General features: G+C 38.2%; 1 protein-coding gene across 2 annotated transcripts in view; it reads left to right on the plus strand.

The window, feature by feature from the left end:
* Positions 1-19,632, plus strand: part of Parg (poly(ADP-ribose) glycohydrolase) — a 122,933-nt gene that overhangs the window by 92,516 nt on the left and 10,785 nt on the right. For both annotated transcript variants that reach the window (XM_090346811.1, XM_090346812.1), the window contains 4 exons: positions 1,191-1,338; positions 6,789-6,867; positions 8,206-8,314; positions 16,077-16,182. In XM_090346811.1, coding sequence (XP_090202937.1) covers positions 1,191-1,338; positions 6,789-6,867; positions 8,206-8,314; positions 16,077-16,182 — 442 coding nt within the window. The remainder of the gene's footprint in view (positions 1-1,190; positions 1,339-6,788; positions 6,868-8,205; positions 8,315-16,076; positions 16,183-19,632) is intronic.

The following is a 19,632-nucleotide window of genomic DNA, read 5'->3' on the forward strand; positions in this document are numbered from 1 at the left end:
GGCATGAGTGCCCCAGTGCCTAAAGACCTCATACACTGTAGATAACTAATTCTAAGCAACAGACTTGTTTCATCAAAATTATTTTTCTGTATAAGCTAAATAGTTATGGAGAGAAGAACTGCAATGATTTTTGGTACTCAGGGATAAAAACCCACCTATGTAACCCTGCAGTAATTTATTTCAAGAATTTATCTATGGTATGTTTGAATATTTTCTAATTTTTATGGTACCAAAAAAACCCACTTTACTATTAATTTCTGTCTTTGGATGTGTTTTGCATAGAAGATTATGCTCTTGTTCTGTTCTTTTGTAAAGATCTAATTCTTCTGAATAACAGAAGGTAAAGGTAGACAACACTTTTTCCATAAACTAAAATGTTAGCAGGTTAAGTTTACATACTCGTGAGGCTCATGTCATTCTTGTGTATCAGTAGAAATTGAGCTCTCTTCACAGTATTCGTTTATTCTTTATAAATGTAACTCATGGCAGAGCACATACCTACCATGCATGGAACCCTGGGTTTATTTCCTTTTTGTGGTGCTGAGCAATAAACCCAGGGTTCTATGCATGTAAAAAGTCTAAGAATAAAAATTAAACATTGTAAATTTAGTCATTCCTTATCCTTTACTGAGTATATGTTTAACAAAAAGAAAAGAAAGTAATACTCATAAACAATTGAGGTTGGCAATTGAGTTGAATTTAGGACAAAAATTCCATCTCTTTATTTCACAAGAAACACTGTTACACTGAAACAACCAACTGCTAAGCTTTTCAGTTTTTTAGGACAAGTGTTTGATTGCCACATTGTATCAGAAAGACTTGATTATTTTAAAGTAATGTATAAAGTACATAAAGGGAAGTTGAGTAGAGGTGAAGAAAAGACCTTGAAATCTCAGATTCTACATACCTTGTAGGACCATGAATAAAGCAACAGTTCCTGTAAGATTGCAATTCTAAGCTGCATTTTCCAGGTTCCTTGTGCATTTTGGGCACCCAAAGCAATATAGAGGTGCTAACTGCTATGAGATGGGAAGCATGCAAGCACTATAACTTCCTTGGGGTGATTACTGATTTGGAGACTGGTTTTCATGGGGAAAGGAAAGGAGATTTGAACTCATAGAGCATGCACTCCTTTATCATACGTAAGCTATTTTGGACTGCCACTTAACATGCTACATTTTCCCCAATAGGTGGATTTTGCAAATCGTTTTGTTGGAGGTGGTGTGACCAGTGCAGGACTAGTTCAAGAAGAAATACGCTTTTTAATCAACCCTGAGTTGATTGTTTCTCGGCTCTTCACTGAGGTTCTGGATCACAATGAATGTCTTATTATCACAGGTTAGTTTGGGAAGGCTATACAACACGGTAGTTTTTTCCATGTATGAATGACTGTCAAGAGGAATGGAAGCTACTCAATATTAGGAAAATGGAGAACAGAAAAGGAATAGGCAGGACTCGATCATCAACAGGGGAGGACCGTTGACTGAGGAATAGTGACAGGCACAGACTTTCCCATGGGAGTGGAGGTTATACAAGGGACTAGATTTGGGGATGAGCTTATATAGGGATTAACAAGGAAACACGAAATAGAAAATGGGTTATGGTCTCTTGGGGGCTCCCGGTGATATCCTTGGCCCTGCCCTCCGTGGAATGCTCCACCCCAGGGACCAAGGTCATAATGACCTGCCTGCAGACAAGCATGTGAGTATGCACCTAGTGCTTTGCTTGACCCTGGGAAATAAGGCATTTCTCAATCCTTCACTCAGTAGACCTTTTCTCTCCTAGAATTTTCCTTTATTCATATTTGTTTTTTGAAATTTTAATATTCTTTTGTTCTTAAAACAATACTTCTTGAATAACACATTTTACCCCCTATACTTCCTTGGCACTGAAGCCCAAGGGTAAAAACTACTCAGTTACCCTCCAGTTTGAAGTTTTATGATATAACAGTGTTTCTTAAAAGAAGGTAGTAGCTGGGCCCCAGTGCCTCATTCCTATAGTCCTAGCTACTCAGGAGGCTGAGGTCTGAGGATCATGGTTCAAAGCCAGCTGAGACACTAAAGTCCATGAGACTCTTATCTCCAATTAACCACCAGAAAACTGAAAGTGGTGCTGTGGCTCAAGGGTAGAGCACTAGCCTCCAGCTGAAGAGTTCAGGGAAAGCACCCACCACTGACAAACAAAAATAGTGATATACTTAAGAGTATATCACTGTATATACTCAAGATGTAAATTTAGTATAGCTATCTTGGCCTTAGAAATTTATTTTTATGTGTTATGTGCAGGATTTTCTGTTTTTTTGTCTGTTGATTATGATTTGTCTAGGTGTGGGCTCCTGTAGATTACCCTAATTTGAAGGTCATTTGGCTTTTTGATTATTTAAATTGTTTCTTATCAAATTTGATACATTTTTTGGCCATTATTTCTGCCTCTTTCTGTCTTCTCTTGTGTCCCATGTATGGAACATTTGGTAGTGAACTCAGATTCTGTTCATTTTATTCATTTATTATTATTTATTTATTTTATTTTTGCCAGTCCTGGGGCTGAGCACAGTCTTTGGGCTTTTTCAGGGCTAGAGCTCTACTGCTTGAGTCACAGTACCACTTCTTAGACAATCTTGAGCTTCTTTTGCTCAAGGTTCACACTCTGCCAGGCTACAGCTCCACTTCCCGCTTTTTCTATTTATGTGGTACTGAGGAATCAAGAATGCTAGGCAAGCACTGACCATTAAGCCACATTCCCTGCCCTTACTTCATTCTTCATTCTTTCTTTTCCTCAGACTGGATAATTTCAGTCTATTTTAAGGTTAGCTAAACTTGTTGTACCTGTGGTAATCTCTACTAAATTTTTTGTTTCAGTTGTTACAAAAGTTTGTTTGTTCTTCCTTATTATTTTCCTTAGTCTCCTACTTTCCTTTAGTTACTTTGATAAATTTTTTAACGTCCTTCAACAGATTTTAAATAATTTGACTTAAGGTCTGTTTCTAATATAATGTCAGTTTCTGTTGACTGCTTTTTTCTTAGTTGTGTCCTGTACTGTCTCATTTCTTTTCATGTTTCACTCTTATTTACCTCTTTTTTTTGGGGGGGGGTGGAACTAAGGTTTTACAAGAGTTGCTAACCACCACTTGAGCCTTGTCCTCAGATCATGTGTCACTTTTTTGTTATTGTTGATTATTGTTGAAATTGTGTACATTTTAAATAATACATTACTATAACCCTGGGAATCAAGTTTTCCTCTCAGTTCTTTTCTGTTTAATGCCTTTCGTAATGGAATTCTGTAAAATGTACTCTCTCTTCTGTGTTGTCACCAGTGTTTCTCCTTAGTTATGATAGTAATCCAGTAATGACGGTACATATTTCTATAATTATGTGGAACAAGTATTTTCCATTGTTTGCCAGAGTGCTGTGTAGTGTGTCTCACTTCAACATTCCACCAGGTAGTTGACAACTCTACATTAGCCTTCACCTCCTGAGAGTGCCAGGACCTCAAGGTTGATCAGTGAGAGTGCTGTGGTCTGTCTCAACTCTGTCCTGCACACTACCCTGGATGTGTTTATGGTCTTTAGACTACTAGAAATATGTTAAAACTTTTCCTCCTTGGGGACATTGTTCCTCAATTTTCCCTTTGAAGCTTTTGGCCCCAAATGATAACCACCTCCTCAGGCAGTCTCAGTGTTAAGCAGCTTTCTGTGCTTTGTTTCATCTCACTCTTGGGAATTTAGCTTTTCACAATGAGTTCCAAGTTCAGTCAACTAAACGTAGTCTTGAGTGAGGTCGGAGTTCTTCCAGAGGACTACATCCAGTAATGACAGTTCGTTGAGAATGGGATTCTAAAGGAGCTTCAGTACTCTTTTGCTTCCTCTGATGGCTGCTGATTCTCCCCATGATTATACATTTTTAAACCAGTTGGTTTTTAAGGCTGCTACAGAGCTTCAGAGCATATGATGGGAAAAAAGGAACGTTACAATGCCACTAGCTTGCTGTTTTTACCAAGATTCAGCCAGATTCCCTGAAATAAACCCTCCTGGATTGTTTTAAGCTAAGCCAAGGCTAATTTCCTCAATTGACCCTCACAGTGTCCTCATTGCTTTTTTAGACGGGAGAGCTTTCTGAGGTTTTTTTACTTGCCACCATTTTTCCTGATGTCACACTACCTTTTGTAAAGCACTCCTTAATTAAGAGGCTTGATCCATCATAAAACAACCTGATGTTAATTCTTATCTTATGATTCCACTGTTTTGGTGAGCTTGTCTCCACCCTAAGGAAAAATCATTCTGGAGTTACTTCTGATCTTTAACTTATCTGTAGCTATTGTGAAATGAGTGGAAAAATTGCATATTTTGACACACCTTCAGCTATTCCGTTACCTCAAACTAAGGACATTAAAGGTGACTTTTTATTCAGCATTCTTCCCCCATCCACTTAACTTTATTGTAGGGCCTCCTAATTAATATCAGTGATGTGATGTTCCCTTAATGGAAATGGCCATTTCATCATGCATTTGATGTCTGGATTCCTGCCATCTCCCTTCTTAGGAGACTCTTAACCATGCCCTGCAATCTATCTGCCTGATCAATTTCATTCCTTCAATGATGTATTCAAGCTCAGTGAGCTAATGGCTGTGACTGTGCTGCCTGAATCTGTAGAAGAGTTTGCAAAATTGGAAATAAATTAAATTTATCATCATTGTGGGACATCTGGTTGATATCAGACTTTTAAATGAATATGGAACAGGTCGTACAAACAGGCAAATACTCTTATCCAGACAGGATCATCCTTTTGTTTACTGTGGTCTTCCCCATGACTGCCATGAATTAAAACCTTTCCGTAAGTATGGGTGGAGGGAATGAATTAGAACTCCATCCTTCCGGGGTTTTTTTTCCTCAGTCATGTGTTCCTCTACCAGCAAATAGCTTCAATACTGTTGGAAGTTAACATTTTCTATTTGGTGAGCATATAAAGCAGATGACTAGACATGAAAACTTAGAATTATTAACAAACAATCTGCAATGAATCAGATTAACCCAAACATTGCCAGGTCCTTATGTCTTAGACTCTGGGTGTCAGCACAGCTAGTAAAGCTGATTACAGGGGAACACTATTGCTTATTATCCTGGTACCATCTTAATGAGTTACAGTGCTGTGGTGCCACCATTACAGATGCAGTCTGACACCAGATCAAGTTCAGCCAAAGCTTTCCAAAAATGCGTGGAAGTTAAAGACTTTTATGCTTGTCTTTTCTAAATTTTTACTAATTAGGACTGAAGACAGGAGTATTCTACCTAATGCATAATCACCACCCTATGGAATGAGGTTAGTAATATAGACTAGGTGGCTTTCATATGAACCATCTGCCCTAGGGCACAATATATTATGCATAAAATTTTAAAATCTTCAATGCCAAAAAAATACATACATATATATATATATATAAATAAAAGAAAGTTCAGATTTCCACATACTCAGTGGGCTATAATCTGTTCCTGTGATTGATTTATGGTAATCTGTCCCAGATTTGATCTGGGAGTTCCTTCTAGTCCACATTGTGTGTTATTTTGGCAATATCATTTTAAAATATAATCCCTTTTTTAGCTCAAAAGGACCTTTCCCTTTAGGCTTTTGAAACTAAGATGTGTACTAGGACATACTGTTTTACCCACAAATAGGCCTCTGTAAACCCATGTGGCTACCTCCCATTCTCACTAGCACCTGAGCACCATGGCAGTCTTCTTCTTACCAGATTTGGAACTCTTTATCAGAAGTGAGAGACATGGCTCCATCTTTCCATTTGTTTTCTCATTAACTTAGGCCTTGAATACAAAAGATGGTCTTAGAACTGATTTTTTTTAATGCCACTGCGTAAAAACAATCTTAAAGTTAATATTTCCCAGATATTTAACAATAATACATTAATAGTTAACATTAATACATTATTGTTGGCTGATCCCTAATCTATATTTTAATTTTGTTAATTTTGTTAGTTGTCCTATGTGTCTTTTACTATTTTATTTCCCTTGGTCTCTAACCAGTCCATTTAGTGTCCCTTAATGGGAGCATTTTCTGAGCCTTTCCATGTGTTTGTTCACTGTGACATTCTAAATTATATAAACTACTCTGTACATTGTCCCTCTTTCAGGGTTTGTCCAATGTTTCTTTCTAAATAGATGTTTAGGAATTCCACTAGCCTTTTCCTGTTCCATTCAGTGATGGAGTATATGCTGAGTCAGTCAAGAAAGGCTCCATTAAAAGCCTATTATCAGGTTAATGGTTTTTAGGCAATTTTTGTGCATTTTATATACTTTGAATGGAAGTGACAATACTGTCTTCAAACTCTTAACTCTCACTGTTCTTAACATTTAGGTGTTCTGCTGTAAGAAAGGACTTTTCCTTCTTCCTTGTTTATTTATATTTATTTACCTGAATGAATAGAGAAGCATACCATGCTCTTGGAGTACCAGACTCAGTATTGTTAAATATTGTTAAATTTTGACTCATAGTTTTCTTAATCCTAAAGACAACCCTAGAAATATGTTGGCTGGGGATTGAACCAGGGCTCTGGGGTTGCTAGGCAAGTATTCTGTCACTCGAGCTTTAGTTGTTGTTGTTTTCTTTTTTTTTAAAGTAGAGTCTTACACTTTTACTCTTTTCTTTTTCGCACTGGTAGAAGATAGATAACCTTCTAGTCCATTGATGAGTGGAATTGATAACAGCATAGTCTCTGCCTTGTTGAAGTGGAATGCTTCCACCTTAAGTGTGATATGAATAGTAACTAGTTGGTTGTTTCAGGCACTGAACAGTACAGTGAATACACTGGGTATGCTGAAACCTACCGGTGGGCTCGGAGCCATGAAGATGGGAGTGAAAGGTATGTATTCCTGTAACTTGGGTTTGGCAGAAAATGAAAATGTGTAGATTTAGCCTCAGTGCACTCTGTATCCCTTTGCCTCTTATTCCAGCAGTTGAACCTTCTTTTTTTTTTTTTTTTTTTTTTTTGCCAGCCCTGGGCTTGAGCTCAGGGCCTGAGCTCTGTCCTTGGACTTTCTCAAGACTAGAGCTCTACCACTTGAGCCTCAGCAGCGCTTCTGGCTTTTTTTTTTTTTTTTTAATGTGTGTGGTATCGAGGAATCAAACCAGGGTCTTCATGCATGCTAGGCAAGCACTTTCGACTAGGCCAAACTCCCAGCCCCTTTTTAAAATTTAGTATTACAGAGTCATTGGCAGTCCCCATATACCTTAGTGAATAACAGAAGGTATAATCCAAAAGTCTAAGGCAAAAATAAGTAAGGCAGAGTTCTGCCTGTTGAGAGCAGTGAAAGTTACCTTCCAAGTACCTGGCTTAATGAGTGTCTCTTCTAACTAGAGTTTAAAGTCTTTGATCAGCTGATTTAGCTGTCCTTAACTTCTTTGAGAGATCAGGTAGATGGGAACCTGTCTTGAGACAGTTTAGAACTGTCCCACTGCAGTGACAGCAGTATCTATGGTGAATGTTTCATGTTCTGTCTCTTGTTTCTTCTTGAAGTAAATTTTATATTTCCACATCCTTGCTATCTCACCAAATGGTGTAGTTTGCCAGGGTTATTTATTTTTTTGCAGATTGTTGCTAGAAAGCTTGAAGATATTATATGTTTGGAATTGTGCATGTTTTGATAATTATCACCTCAGTTAGTCCTTCATACTTTCCAAGCAACATGTTATTGTCTGTTTTGATGTCTTTGGGTTTTTTTTTTAATAGTTTCTCTCAGTTAGTAATTAAGCACAGTAGGGAGAATGTTGTACTGACTCAACATGCATTTTTTCCTAGCACCTAACTTTAGGGATTATTTTCTGGACAGTATGTAGTGATGCTACAGCCTAGTGATTTAGATCACTAGAAGACATGGGCTTCAATACCCTTTGTTTACTCCCAAGTCCTTTAACCTTTGAGTCTCACTGTAAATGATGAACTGTTTACAATATGTCATATGGTGTTGTCTGTTGATTTTTTTTTCACTTTGCTATTTAATGCCTGTTTGTGGGCAGTATGTGTGCCTCTGAATTTAAAGTTAAAATGGTTTTCTGCCCTCCTGCTTGGCTAAGACCAGTGGTCAGAGGTTGTTGTTTTTAATATTTTAAAACTGCCAAAGTGTCCATGAACTGGCCCCTCAGAGGGTTTTGCCTGGGGCTTTGCCGGTTTCTCATCTTTCTCCCTTTCTGCCCGTCCCAGGGATGACTGGCAGCGACGCTGCACTGAGATTGTTGCCATTGATGCACTTCACTTCCGACGCTACCTCGACCAGTTTGTGCCTGAGAAAATGAGACGTGAGCTGAACAAGGCTAGTAACCTTATTGCTGAGTTCATCTAGTAGCTGTCATCTGTTTACTGCCATTTTATTAATGGTGAAATTAATGCTTCCTGGTAACTCTTACAGTGTCAGTACATCTGCCTATCGCTCTCCTGATTTAGTGGCTCTGTCAGCTTGTACAAGATGTACTTTCCATTTCATAATTGTTTGATTTTGCTTGATGTTAGCCCTACACATGCATTTATCTCATCAAGTACTTTTAGCAGTTTGAAGCATTATTGCTGTAAAGCCATATAGAAATGAATTCGACATAAGCATTTTTCCCCAAGGGTAATTGGCATTTTCTCTACAAGATGTGCCATCAGAATTAAAAAAGAAAAACCAAAAAGGTGAATTATTGTTCTATTTATTATTTATTGATTTGATGATTTTTGAGGTGTTTATGATGGAAATAATGTACTGTGGTTCTAAGTGCTTTTAATTATATTACAGAAATGCAAAAATGAGCCATGCTTCTTACTGTTTGTTCAGAATTTTGCTTCTGTTAACTGTAATAAATAACTCACACAATAGAATACTGATTCTATTCTATAGATGTAAGCCTTTACCAAAACATCTAAGATTTCCTTCAGTTCCTCAAATCACTCTGCTAGCCAAGAAGACTGACTGACTCCTGAGAACGGTTATTTGATTACTCCATGTAGTATTTGGTTATAGTACTGTCTACCACATTGTGTGGTTTTGCCTAGCTACATGTGCAGGTTCTACACAGAGACCTCTGTTAATGACTGAGGACTAGCAAATAATCCCCAAAGGCTTTTTATTAACCTTACAATTTAGTTGATACTTAGAAGTAATTGTGTATCTTATGTCCTCATCCATTTGAGTATCTTAGGATGAATATGTTTTATCTGTAATTTTTTAGATGATTTTTAATGTTTATAGAGTTCTGGAATAAATCTCACAAAAAGTTTAAGAGATGTGGGCCAAGAGTTTGGCCTAGTGGTAGAGTGCTTGTCTAGTATGCATGAAGACCTGGGTTTGATTTCTCGGTACCACATACATAGAAAAAAGTCGGAAGTAGTGCTGTGGCTCAAGAGGTCTAGCCTTGAGAAAACCCAATGACAGTGCTCAGTCCCTGACCTCAAGCCCAGGGCTAGCAAAAAAAAAAAAAGTTTAGAGATGTAATCCTAGCTACTCAAGTGGCTGAGATCTGAGGATCGAAGTATAAAGCCAGTCCATGAAGGAAAGTCCACGAGACTTATCTCCAATAAAAGGGTAGTCCCTTTCTCCTCAGAGAAGCTGGAAATGGAACTCTAAATAGCTTAGGGACAATGCTCAAACCCCAAGTTCAAGCCACAGGGCTGGCACCAAAATCAAAAAGAAATATTTTGGAGAACGACTCCTATTTCTTGAAGTTGATCTTGCAGAACAGATACTTTTTAAAAAATATTTCAGAAAAACTATATAGAAAGACTTTTTTAGGATGTCAAAAGTTCTAAAAATTGTCTCCTACCTGATACAATAGTGAAAGTCAGATTTACTTGTATTGAAGAGTATATTTTACTAGTATGTCATTGGGTAAATTTGAAGTGCTTAAGGTCGGCATCCCCAAGGTACCCTAAAAAAGAAGGAACTAGCTGGGCACCAGTGTATCACACCTGTTATCCTGGCTACTTAGGATGCTGAGCTCTGAGGATCATGGTTTGAAGCCAGTTAGTTAATCATCTAAAAGCTGGAAGTGGAGCTGTAGCTCAAGTGGTCGAGCATTAGCCTTGAGCACAAAAGCTCAAGAACAGTGTCCATGTCCTGAGTTTAAGACCCAGGACTAGCACAGAAAAAGAAACAAAGAGGAAGGGAGGGAGGAAGGATGTAAGCCTACTTTCACTGGTACAAAGTCTTGCCTTGAAGAAATTGACTTCAAACTGAAGATATTTTATGATTGATTGTATCAAATAGACTAACATTTATCTTCAGATTTGGGCAGGTGTTCCTTACTTAAACATGTATATGGGAATTTGTTAAATGGTCATTGAAACTGGAAGTTTATATAAGCAGTAGGTGGTTTGGAGAGAAATACCTGAAAGAAGGCTTGGAATGTGGCTTAGTGGTAGTATGCTTGCTTAGCATGAATTAAGTCCTAGATTCAATTCCAGTAAAAGCTGGAAGTGTTGCTGTGGCTCCAGTGGTTGAGTGCTACCCCTGAGCAAAAGAATCTCAGGGAAGTTCCCTGGCCCTGAGTTGAAGCCAAGAGAAAAGAGAGAGAAAAGGGGTGGGGAGGGAAGGAGGGACAGAGAGAGGGAAAGGAAGGAATGTTAAACATAGCTGTACAGTAGATGCAAATTGTAGGATGCCTTTTCATATGGGTAAGTTATGGGTAAATCATTCACTTTGAGAAATTACCTGCAATGTCGACCTTTTTAAATGTTAAGCTGGAGGGAATGAGTCCTCTTTCCCCCCCTCCTCAAAATTTGTCATGTCTGACTGATGTACTTTACATTTACTTGTATATCACTGACCTTCAGTTTATCTGTCCTTAATGATACTACTTCCAGCTTTTTCTGTGCATTTGGTACCAAGAAATCAAACCCAGGGCTTTGTGCATGCTAGGCAAGCACTCCACCAGTAGACCGTACTTCTGGCCCCTAAGACTACTTTTTGCCAGCAGAAGTCTGTGTGGCTAAGCTCTAAAAGTCTGTTTGCCACATCTAGGCACTATTGGCCAGGCAACAATTGCAAGGGCATCCACAACCTCTAGAACATGCTAGACCCATACACAGTTTACATCTCTTCTTGGACCTACATCATGGCCTGCAAGTGGAGTTGGTTTTCAAAAGGAAGAAATTAGTTTCACTTTACTTTATCTGATATTTTGAAGCTTTGTTTAATCTTGGGAGAGATTAGCTGGGTGACATTCTAAAGATGAATTATCTTTAGCATCCAGAAAATTTATGACTCCAGTTTCTAAACTGGCAAATAACTGCAAGGAAGGAAAGAGAAAAGAAATCCCCTGTGAAAAGTTGTAGTTGGCTATGGTAGACTCCTGTAGATGAGGTTACATAGTAAATATATTGCATGGAGCCTTATGGGATGGAAATTGAGTAAAGTGAATTCCATCATTACTTTTTATAAAATTGATTCTTGTCTTGATTTTTGTTATACCAAATTTGTAATGGGATTACCAAAACCAAAGCTTGATACAAAAGCAATGAAAACTTTTTTCTAATATTTCTAAGAAGTTTGAACTCTGATCACTTATAATCTTAAAGTATATCAATATTCTTTTCAGGAATATTAGTTCAAAATGTATCATTTCTAGTTAATGTTCCCTTAATATTCCTTATATGTATTATTTTCCTTATTATTTTGCTTTGTATTATTGATATTTATACATTAATATATTACTAATAATATAAATACATATTACTAGGGGCCGAGAGTTTGGCCTAGTGGTTAAAGTGCTTGCCTAGCATGCACGAAGACCTGGGTTCAATTCCTCGGTACCACATACATAGAAAAAAGCCGGAAGTGGTGCTGAGGCTCAAGTGGTAGAGCTCTAGCCTTGAGAAAGTCCAAGGACAGTGCTCAGGCCCTGAGCTCAAGCCCAGGACTGGCAAAAATAAATAAATAAATAAATAAATAAATAAATAAATACATATTACTAGTATTTCCCTATATATATTCTGTTTATAGAATCACCCTAATTAAGAAGTACTGGTTTTGGTTTTGGTTTTGGTTATGGGGTTAAGGGAAGAGTGTTGTGACATTCTTGGGGCTTGAATTCAGAACCTGGGTACTTCTCATGAGCTTTGTGCTTTACTACTTGTACCACAGCTCCACTTTTGGTGGTTTAGTGGAGATAAGAGTCTCACAGACTTTTCTGCTCAAGCTGGTTTTGAACTGTGATCCTTAGATCTCAGCTTCCTGAATTACAGGAATGAGCCATTGGCACCCAGCATAATAGCCCCTCTCTTTTTTTTTTGCCAGTCCTGGGGCTTGAACTTAGACCTAAGCACTGTCCTTGAGTTTTCTCAAGGCTAGTTCTCTACCACTTGAGCGACAGCACCACTGCTAGTTTTTTTGTTTTTGTTTTTGTTTTTTAATGTGGTACCTAGGACTCAAACCCAGGGCTTCATGCATCCTAGACAAGCACTCTACCACTAGGCCACACTCCTGGACCCCTAATGGCCAGGTTTTTTTTGTTTTTTGTTTTTCGTTTTGGTCATTTGTGGGACTTGAATTCTAGGCCTGAATGCTGTCCCTAAGCTCTTCAGCTCAGGCTACTGACCTATCTCTTCAGCCATATCAACACTTCCAGTTTTCTGGTGATTAATTGGAGATAAGAGTCTCATGGACTTTTTATTGCTCGGGCTGGCTTGGAACTACAGTCCTCAGATCTCAGCCTCCTGAGTGGCTAGGATTATAAGGGTGAGCCATGGTGCCTGGCTAGTGACCAATTTTTAAGATTACCTTTCAGGAAAATTAATTAATATCTAGTATTAGCTTTGCTTTTCACAGCTTAATGTTTTCATTTCTCCCTTAACTTCAGTTAAGTTTTAGCTTTACTAAACTAAGCTGTTTTGGCTTGCTGAAATTAACTCAACCTAACTTACTTAAAGACACAGTGAAAAAGCCTAAAAACATTTTGCTAGAATAAGACAAGGCTGGCCGGGAGTTTGGCCTAGTGGTTGAGTGCTTGCCTAGCATGCACGAAAACCCGGGTTCGATTCCTCGGTACCACATACCTAGAAAAAAGCCAGAAGTGGTGCTAAGGCTCAAGTGGTAGAGCTCTAGCCTTGAGAAAAGTCCAAGGACAGTGCTCAGGCCCTGAGCTCCAGCCCAGGACTGGCAAAAAAAAAAAAGACAAGGCATAAGCTAGGAGGCTCCTCCTCTTTGTGTAGGCACCTCAGGAAACCTGACAGCACACAGTGGCAGCATTCCATTTACTGCGACAGAGGCTTTGCTCTCCCTCTTTGATCGTGTACTGTCAGATTCTTTATCTTTTGAGAACATGCAGAGCTCACTGATACTTTTGACCTGAAAGAGCTTTTCAGAAACTCGATGCATCTGATTATGCAGGTAATTTGTGAGTTCTTGTGTAAGCTCTGCATCACAGCCCTGAAAAATAGTCTGGCACCAACTTATAATTAATATTTGTCAGAATTTACAGCCTAGGAGGGTTTGAAAGGAATAGCCTTGTTAATCCATCCAGACACCTTTTACACCTTCTGTAAGCTTCAGAGAGTGATTTACTATATTTCTATGTGTGGGTTTCACACAGAAGCATCTTTCTGTATCCTTTTTTTTTCTTTTTATGGGGAACATTTATCACAGATCATTCTTCTAATTTTGCTTACTGTTATACATAAGCTATATATTAGCCTTTGTTGCGTATCTGAAATAACCTGGAGAGATTTACTTTGCTACTATTTTTTTTTTCCAGTCCTGGGCTTAAGCTAAGGGCATGATTACTGTCCTTGGGTTTTTCTCAAGGCTAGAGCTCTACCACTTGAACCACAGCACCATTTCTGGCTTTTTTTCTATGTATGTGATACCAAGAAATGGAACCCAGGTCTTCGTGCCTGCTAAGCATGCACTCTACCACTAGGCCAAACTCCCAGTCTCTGCTACTAAAATTTTTAATAAGTCTGATGTTTCAAAAAGCTTAAGACCATCGGCTGGGCTCACGCCCATAATCCTAACTACTCGGGATACTGAGATATGAGGTTTGTGGTTCAAAGCCAGCCCAGGCAGGAAAGTTCTTGGGACTCTTTTATCTCTAGTTATCCAACAAAAAAACAGAAGTAGAGCTGTGCCTCAAGTGATAGAGCACTTTAGAGTGAAAAGGGGATAGTGCCTAGGCCCTAAGTTCAAGCCCCAGTATAAGAACAGTGGCCAAATATCCCAAACATACAAAAAGCTCAAGAAACTAAACCCTCCAAGAATCAATCAGTTAAGTAGGCAAATGAGTGAAATAGAGGCTTCTCAGAAGAAGAAATAAAAATGTCCAAGCAAAAGCACTGAAATTCCATCTCACTTCAGAATGGTCATCAAGAATGCAAACAACAGGTGCTGGCACAGATGTAAGGGAAAGGAGCTAATACACTGTTGGCGGGAATGTAAACTATTCAACCTCTCTGGAAAGCAGTTTGGAGATTCCTCATAGATCTACCCTGATTCAGTGATACAATTCTTACAATCTTTACCCAAAAGATTACAAGTCAGGATACAGTAAAGCCACTTGCTCAGCTGTGCTCATTGCTGCACTATTTACTACAGCCAAGATATAGAAGCATCCTATGTGCCCCTCAGTGGATGAGTGGATCAAAAAAAGCATGGTTTATATGCACAATGGAATTATATTCATCATAAGAAAAAGGATATTATATCATTTAAAAAGAAATGGATGGACTTGGAAAAAATTATATTAAGTGAAGTCAGACCCAGAGAAACAAAAGATGTATGTTCTCTCTTATGTGGATGCTAGAACTAATTTATAAATGTACAAGTAAAATTATATAGAGGGTTATATACAAATATACTCAAATGTATACTTCCAATTATGGTATTTGCAGGAGAGAATTCAAACAGTAATAATTCCTTAGAAAAACTCATGGTCCAGCAAAACCAATGGAAACTGATGCTTGAAAGATAATCAGGGGAGACCAGAAAGTAGGGGGTGGGGTGGAGTAGGTGACTGAAGACTGGAAGGGAGATGAGAAATTTGAGGGGATTTAGATTAGAAGGGATGGGAGAAAATGATGAAAGGAATGCCCTCCACCAAGAGGCACTATACTCCTAAACTGATTTGTTGAATGATAACTCCTCTGTAAAACTACTTAAAGATGATGAAAAATATATTTATAAAGAAAAGGTTGGACAGCTGATTTTCAAGTGCCTCTACTGACTCCTGAGTGGCCTTTACTTTCTCTTTGTTAGGTAAATTCTTTATAATTGTTGGAGTGGGAAGGGGAAGCTTAAAACCTTTAGGAGGCAGAAAGACCAGCAAAGCTAGCAGCAGAGAATTGGCTGTCAGAAACTGGGACCTTCAACTGTAGTCTACTTGTGGACACAATGAGTTGTTCATAAAAAACTTAGTCAACATCCTTGTGATATGTTGTACTTGTATTACTGACAAGTTTTCAAATACTGTAGCTTACAAGAGAGCTATGAAACTGGAGAATTCTAGGATAAGGTTTCATTCTCAGGAGAGTGGAGACAGGAGAATTAGGAGTCCCTGACCAGCCTGAGCAAGGTGGTAAAATCCTGGTTACAAAAAAAAAGTTATTTCCCAATCAAGTATAAAAATCCTTCTTGAAGATAGTTGCTCATTTTTGTTGAGCATTTCAGTGGTAGGAAGCACATTTTAATGCAAATTGTAATTGTTTAATTCCAATAACTATGCGTGTTAAGAAAGCCTAATAATTACTCTCCCTTGACAAAAACAAACTAGTGGTTATTAACCTTTGAATTAAAGTATTTTATTAAGTGTCTTTGCTGGTAGTTTTAGTTCCTGTTTATCAAGAACCTATTGTTCTTTAAATATTTCTCATATTCTCATTTCTTCTTACTTGCATTGTCTTAAAGGATTGGATTTGTCCAAACTGTTGACCATGAATATTGTTTCTTCCTCTCTTTTAAGATAATCCTAGGTTTTTCTCTTTTTTTCCCCTGTACATTGGCCCTAAGAAATAGAAAATAAGAAGGAAAGAACATAAGCTTGATAAATGGACACTTCAGTACTGCTTGTGTCTGATTGTTCAGATGCTATGATATTTCCTTTATCCTACAGGCTTACTGTGGATTTGTCCGACCTGGAGTTCCTTCAGAGCATCTTTCTGCTGTGGCCACGGGAAACTGGGGCTGTGGTGCGTTTGGGGGTGATGCCAGACTGAAAGGTAAGTGAATTGTTCAGAAGTGCAAATGTTTAGTCCTTCAAGCCAGGTTTCTAATGTTTCATTATAAAAGACAAGAGTCCAAGAAAGAAGAAGAGTTGGAAATCCTATCTAATTCTTATTATGTTTAAACAATGTTTATTGTTTTGTGTGCAGAAGCTGTTTACATTTTGGTGAACCAGATAACATTATTCTCCTGAATATAGAAAAGTCAGGTAGAAAAAGAGTGCAAAATGCCTGAGAAGTTTCAAAACAAAGTTGGTTTCGGTTTTGTTGCTGTTTATTTGCTTCTTCGAGCTTGAACTCGAGGCCTGCATGCTGTTCCTGAGCTTTTTTCATCAAGTTGGGCACTTGAACACTTGAGCCACAACTCACCTTTTGATTTTTATTTTATTTCTTTTTTTGTGTGTGTGGATAATTAGAGATTAGATATCACACCTAGACTTCCCTGCCTTCAAACCATGATCTTCAGATCTCAGCCTCCTGAGTAACTAGGATTACAAGGCATGAATCACCAGTGCCTGGCCTAGAGTGGTTTTTATGAGCAGAGTAGTTTTACTGACGTATTTACTCACCAAACAGATGGGTCATCTGCTGTGTTGGGCTCTGTGGTTGGCACTAAGGATGTAAAGCTGAATAGGAGAGATGGTCTTTGGTAGAATAGAGACTTAGGACAAACACAGCACAGAGTGATGAGTACTCTGATAGTAACATGGTAGGTGGGACAGATGGCTTGAGAGAGCTGTCTGAATGGCACCAAAAAAGGGGCATTTGGGTGCCCATAAAAGACCAATGTTTATTTTTTATTGTTTTGTTATTGGAAAAAGTCACAAAAGCCAATCCACAAAGCTTTTGGCCCTTTATCACATTATAACATTTGCTTTACATTTCAAAATATAATTTTTAGAAAATAGTATTATATCATTCCTTAGTATGGTTATATTTCATTTCACCTGTACTGTTTCAACACAAACAGTGGATGCCACAGTAATAATTTTAATACCAACTACCCAGAGAAAATGAATGCAGAGCTTATAGCAAGTAGAATTCTCTTTACAACTGCCTCCACTTCAAGCTTCAGCCAAAAGGCTTGGGCATCCCAGGTCACCTGTATTTCTGGCCTTCTGGCCAATCTGTGAGGCTCTCATGACCCCTTCGGTTTGAAACTGACTGAATTGACCCATTGTACCTCCATACTTAAGATCACATAAAGATAAAATAAGATAAAAATAAGGTGAGATCTGGGAGGGAGTGCAGAACATTGACAACCCTGCTGATCCCTATTCATATCAACATGTTCTGTAAGTGAGTTCTGCCTGCTAGGCCAAACTCCTGGCCCAACCTTGTTGTTTTTATAAAAATGATACCTTTGGGCCGGGAGTTTGGCCTAGTGGTAGAGTGCTTGCCTAGCATGCACAAAGACCCAAGTTCAATTCCTCAGTACCACATACATAGAAAAAAGCTGGAAATGGTGCTGAGGCTCAACTGGTAGAGCTCTAGCTTTGGGAAAGCCCAAAGACAGTGCTCAAGCCCAGAATTGGCCAAAAAAAAAAGATATCTTTGGCCCTGGCACTGGTGACCCAAATCTGTCTAGGTACTCAGGAGGTGGACATTGGAGTTGGAAGCTACTCCAAGCGGAAAAGTCCCTGAAAATCTCCAGTTAATCACAAAAATCCAGAAATGGGACAGTGACTCAAATGAGCAAAAAAAAAAAAAGTTAATAATGCCCAGGCCCTGAGTTAAAGCCCTAAGAGTGCTTCACTACCCCCACCCCCTACACACAAAAGGTATCTTTTGTATTTCTTTTGAAAACGCAGAGTGGGAATGTCTATGAAACTTCAGTTAACCACAGAAAAAGTAGTTGTAGCTCAAGTGGTAGAGCCGGAATCTTGAGCACAAAAGTCAGGGGCAGTGTGCCCAAGCCCTGAGTTCAAGCCCCAGGACCATGACATGGGTACATGCACACACACCCCACAAATCTCAACACTTTATAAATGTGACTTTACTGCCAGCATTTTTATTGGTGACATTGTATTCTATTGTGTGTGTGTGTATTTTTTTTATTATTATATATTTTTTTCACAAATACTCTGTTCAGGGACAGTTAGTGTATTTCCTCTGTAAGCGGTACTATAGTATATAGTATATAATTCTATTTAAGTTATATACAGTTACCTTATTAGGATAACTTTCTAGGAGTAAGATGAATGACTCAAGAATATGTGTCCTTTATATTTTGGTACAACTTGTCCTTTGTATTTGGTTATAAATTGCCCTAAAGGCCTGCATGAATTTATGCCATCCTTCTATCAAACTCATCAAGACAAGGTCTGTGGATCTTTCCAGTTTTCAACAATCATATTTTTGTTTTGTGAATTGCTTTATCATGCCTTCTATTCATATATCTCTTTAGGAATAGTTGATGATTCTCTAATAATAATTGTTTGTACATTAAGAAATGCTCATTGTGCAGCTACCTTTTTTGAAGAGTGCATTTTTTAATTTTACTAAGTCAATATGTTAAGCAAAACCTTCACTGCCCCCTTATTTGAAATAATTTCTTCTTGTTGAAAACAAAAATTGCATTTTTTCATTATTTTTTGAAGTATATAGAAGTAGTTTTATGAAATTCATTATCATCCAAAGTTTTTATGAGGAAACCTCTTCTTCACTCTGGGCTTATTGATCTTCTGACAAATAATTCCTTTCTCCACCCCAGCCCCCTTTCTGTTTTTCTCTTAAGTAAAATGAATGGCTGGATTCATGTCATCAATCCAAAAACCAGGTCTGCTGTAAGCCTATTTGTGCTGGACACTGTGGAAAGCTTTATAAATGTGTTCATTTCTGTCCTCCTCTTTGTGGCTTAAAAGACAGGAAGCTTGTTTGCTGTGATAGCTATCATCATGTATAGTAGTCAAAAATTTCAATTGTGCGATTCATTTTTTCAATTACTGAGATTTTAAACCTTAGAATTATTCTTGGACAACTCTCTCCTCCCATTTGCTTGGATAATGAAAATATTACAGGTAGTTACAAGATCCTTCAGTAGATCTGTCATGATTTGTTTGTTGTTTTTAAAGAACGTCTGTAAGCCAGGTGTTGGTGGCTTACAGTTGTAATTCTAACTACTCAGACTGAGATCTGAGGATCATTGTTCAAAAGCAGCTCAGACAGACAACTCTGAAAGACTCCTCTTCGATTAATGAGCAAAAAGCTAGAAGTAGAGCTGTTGCTCAAGTGATCCCATTGTCCTTGAAGCAACTGAGCTGAGGATATGAGCTAGTTGCCCAGTCTCAGTTTCCAGCAGGTAGATACTCAGTTTGCCCATTTGTTGAAGATACTGTCTTTTCTCCGTTTTTTGGTTTCTTTTCCTCCTTTGTAAAAACAAGTTGGCTGTCGCATGTGGTTTTATTCCTAGATTTTCTATATTGTTTCATTGGTCTTCAGGTTTGT

This window comes from Megascapheus bottae, chromosome 15 (assembly GCF_031878675.1).
Source record: "Megascapheus bottae isolate mThoBot1 chromosome 15, mThoBot2.hap1, whole genome shotgun sequence".
In the NCBI taxonomy this organism is placed as follows: Eukaryota; Metazoa; Chordata; class Mammalia; order Rodentia; family Geomyidae; genus Megascapheus; species Megascapheus bottae.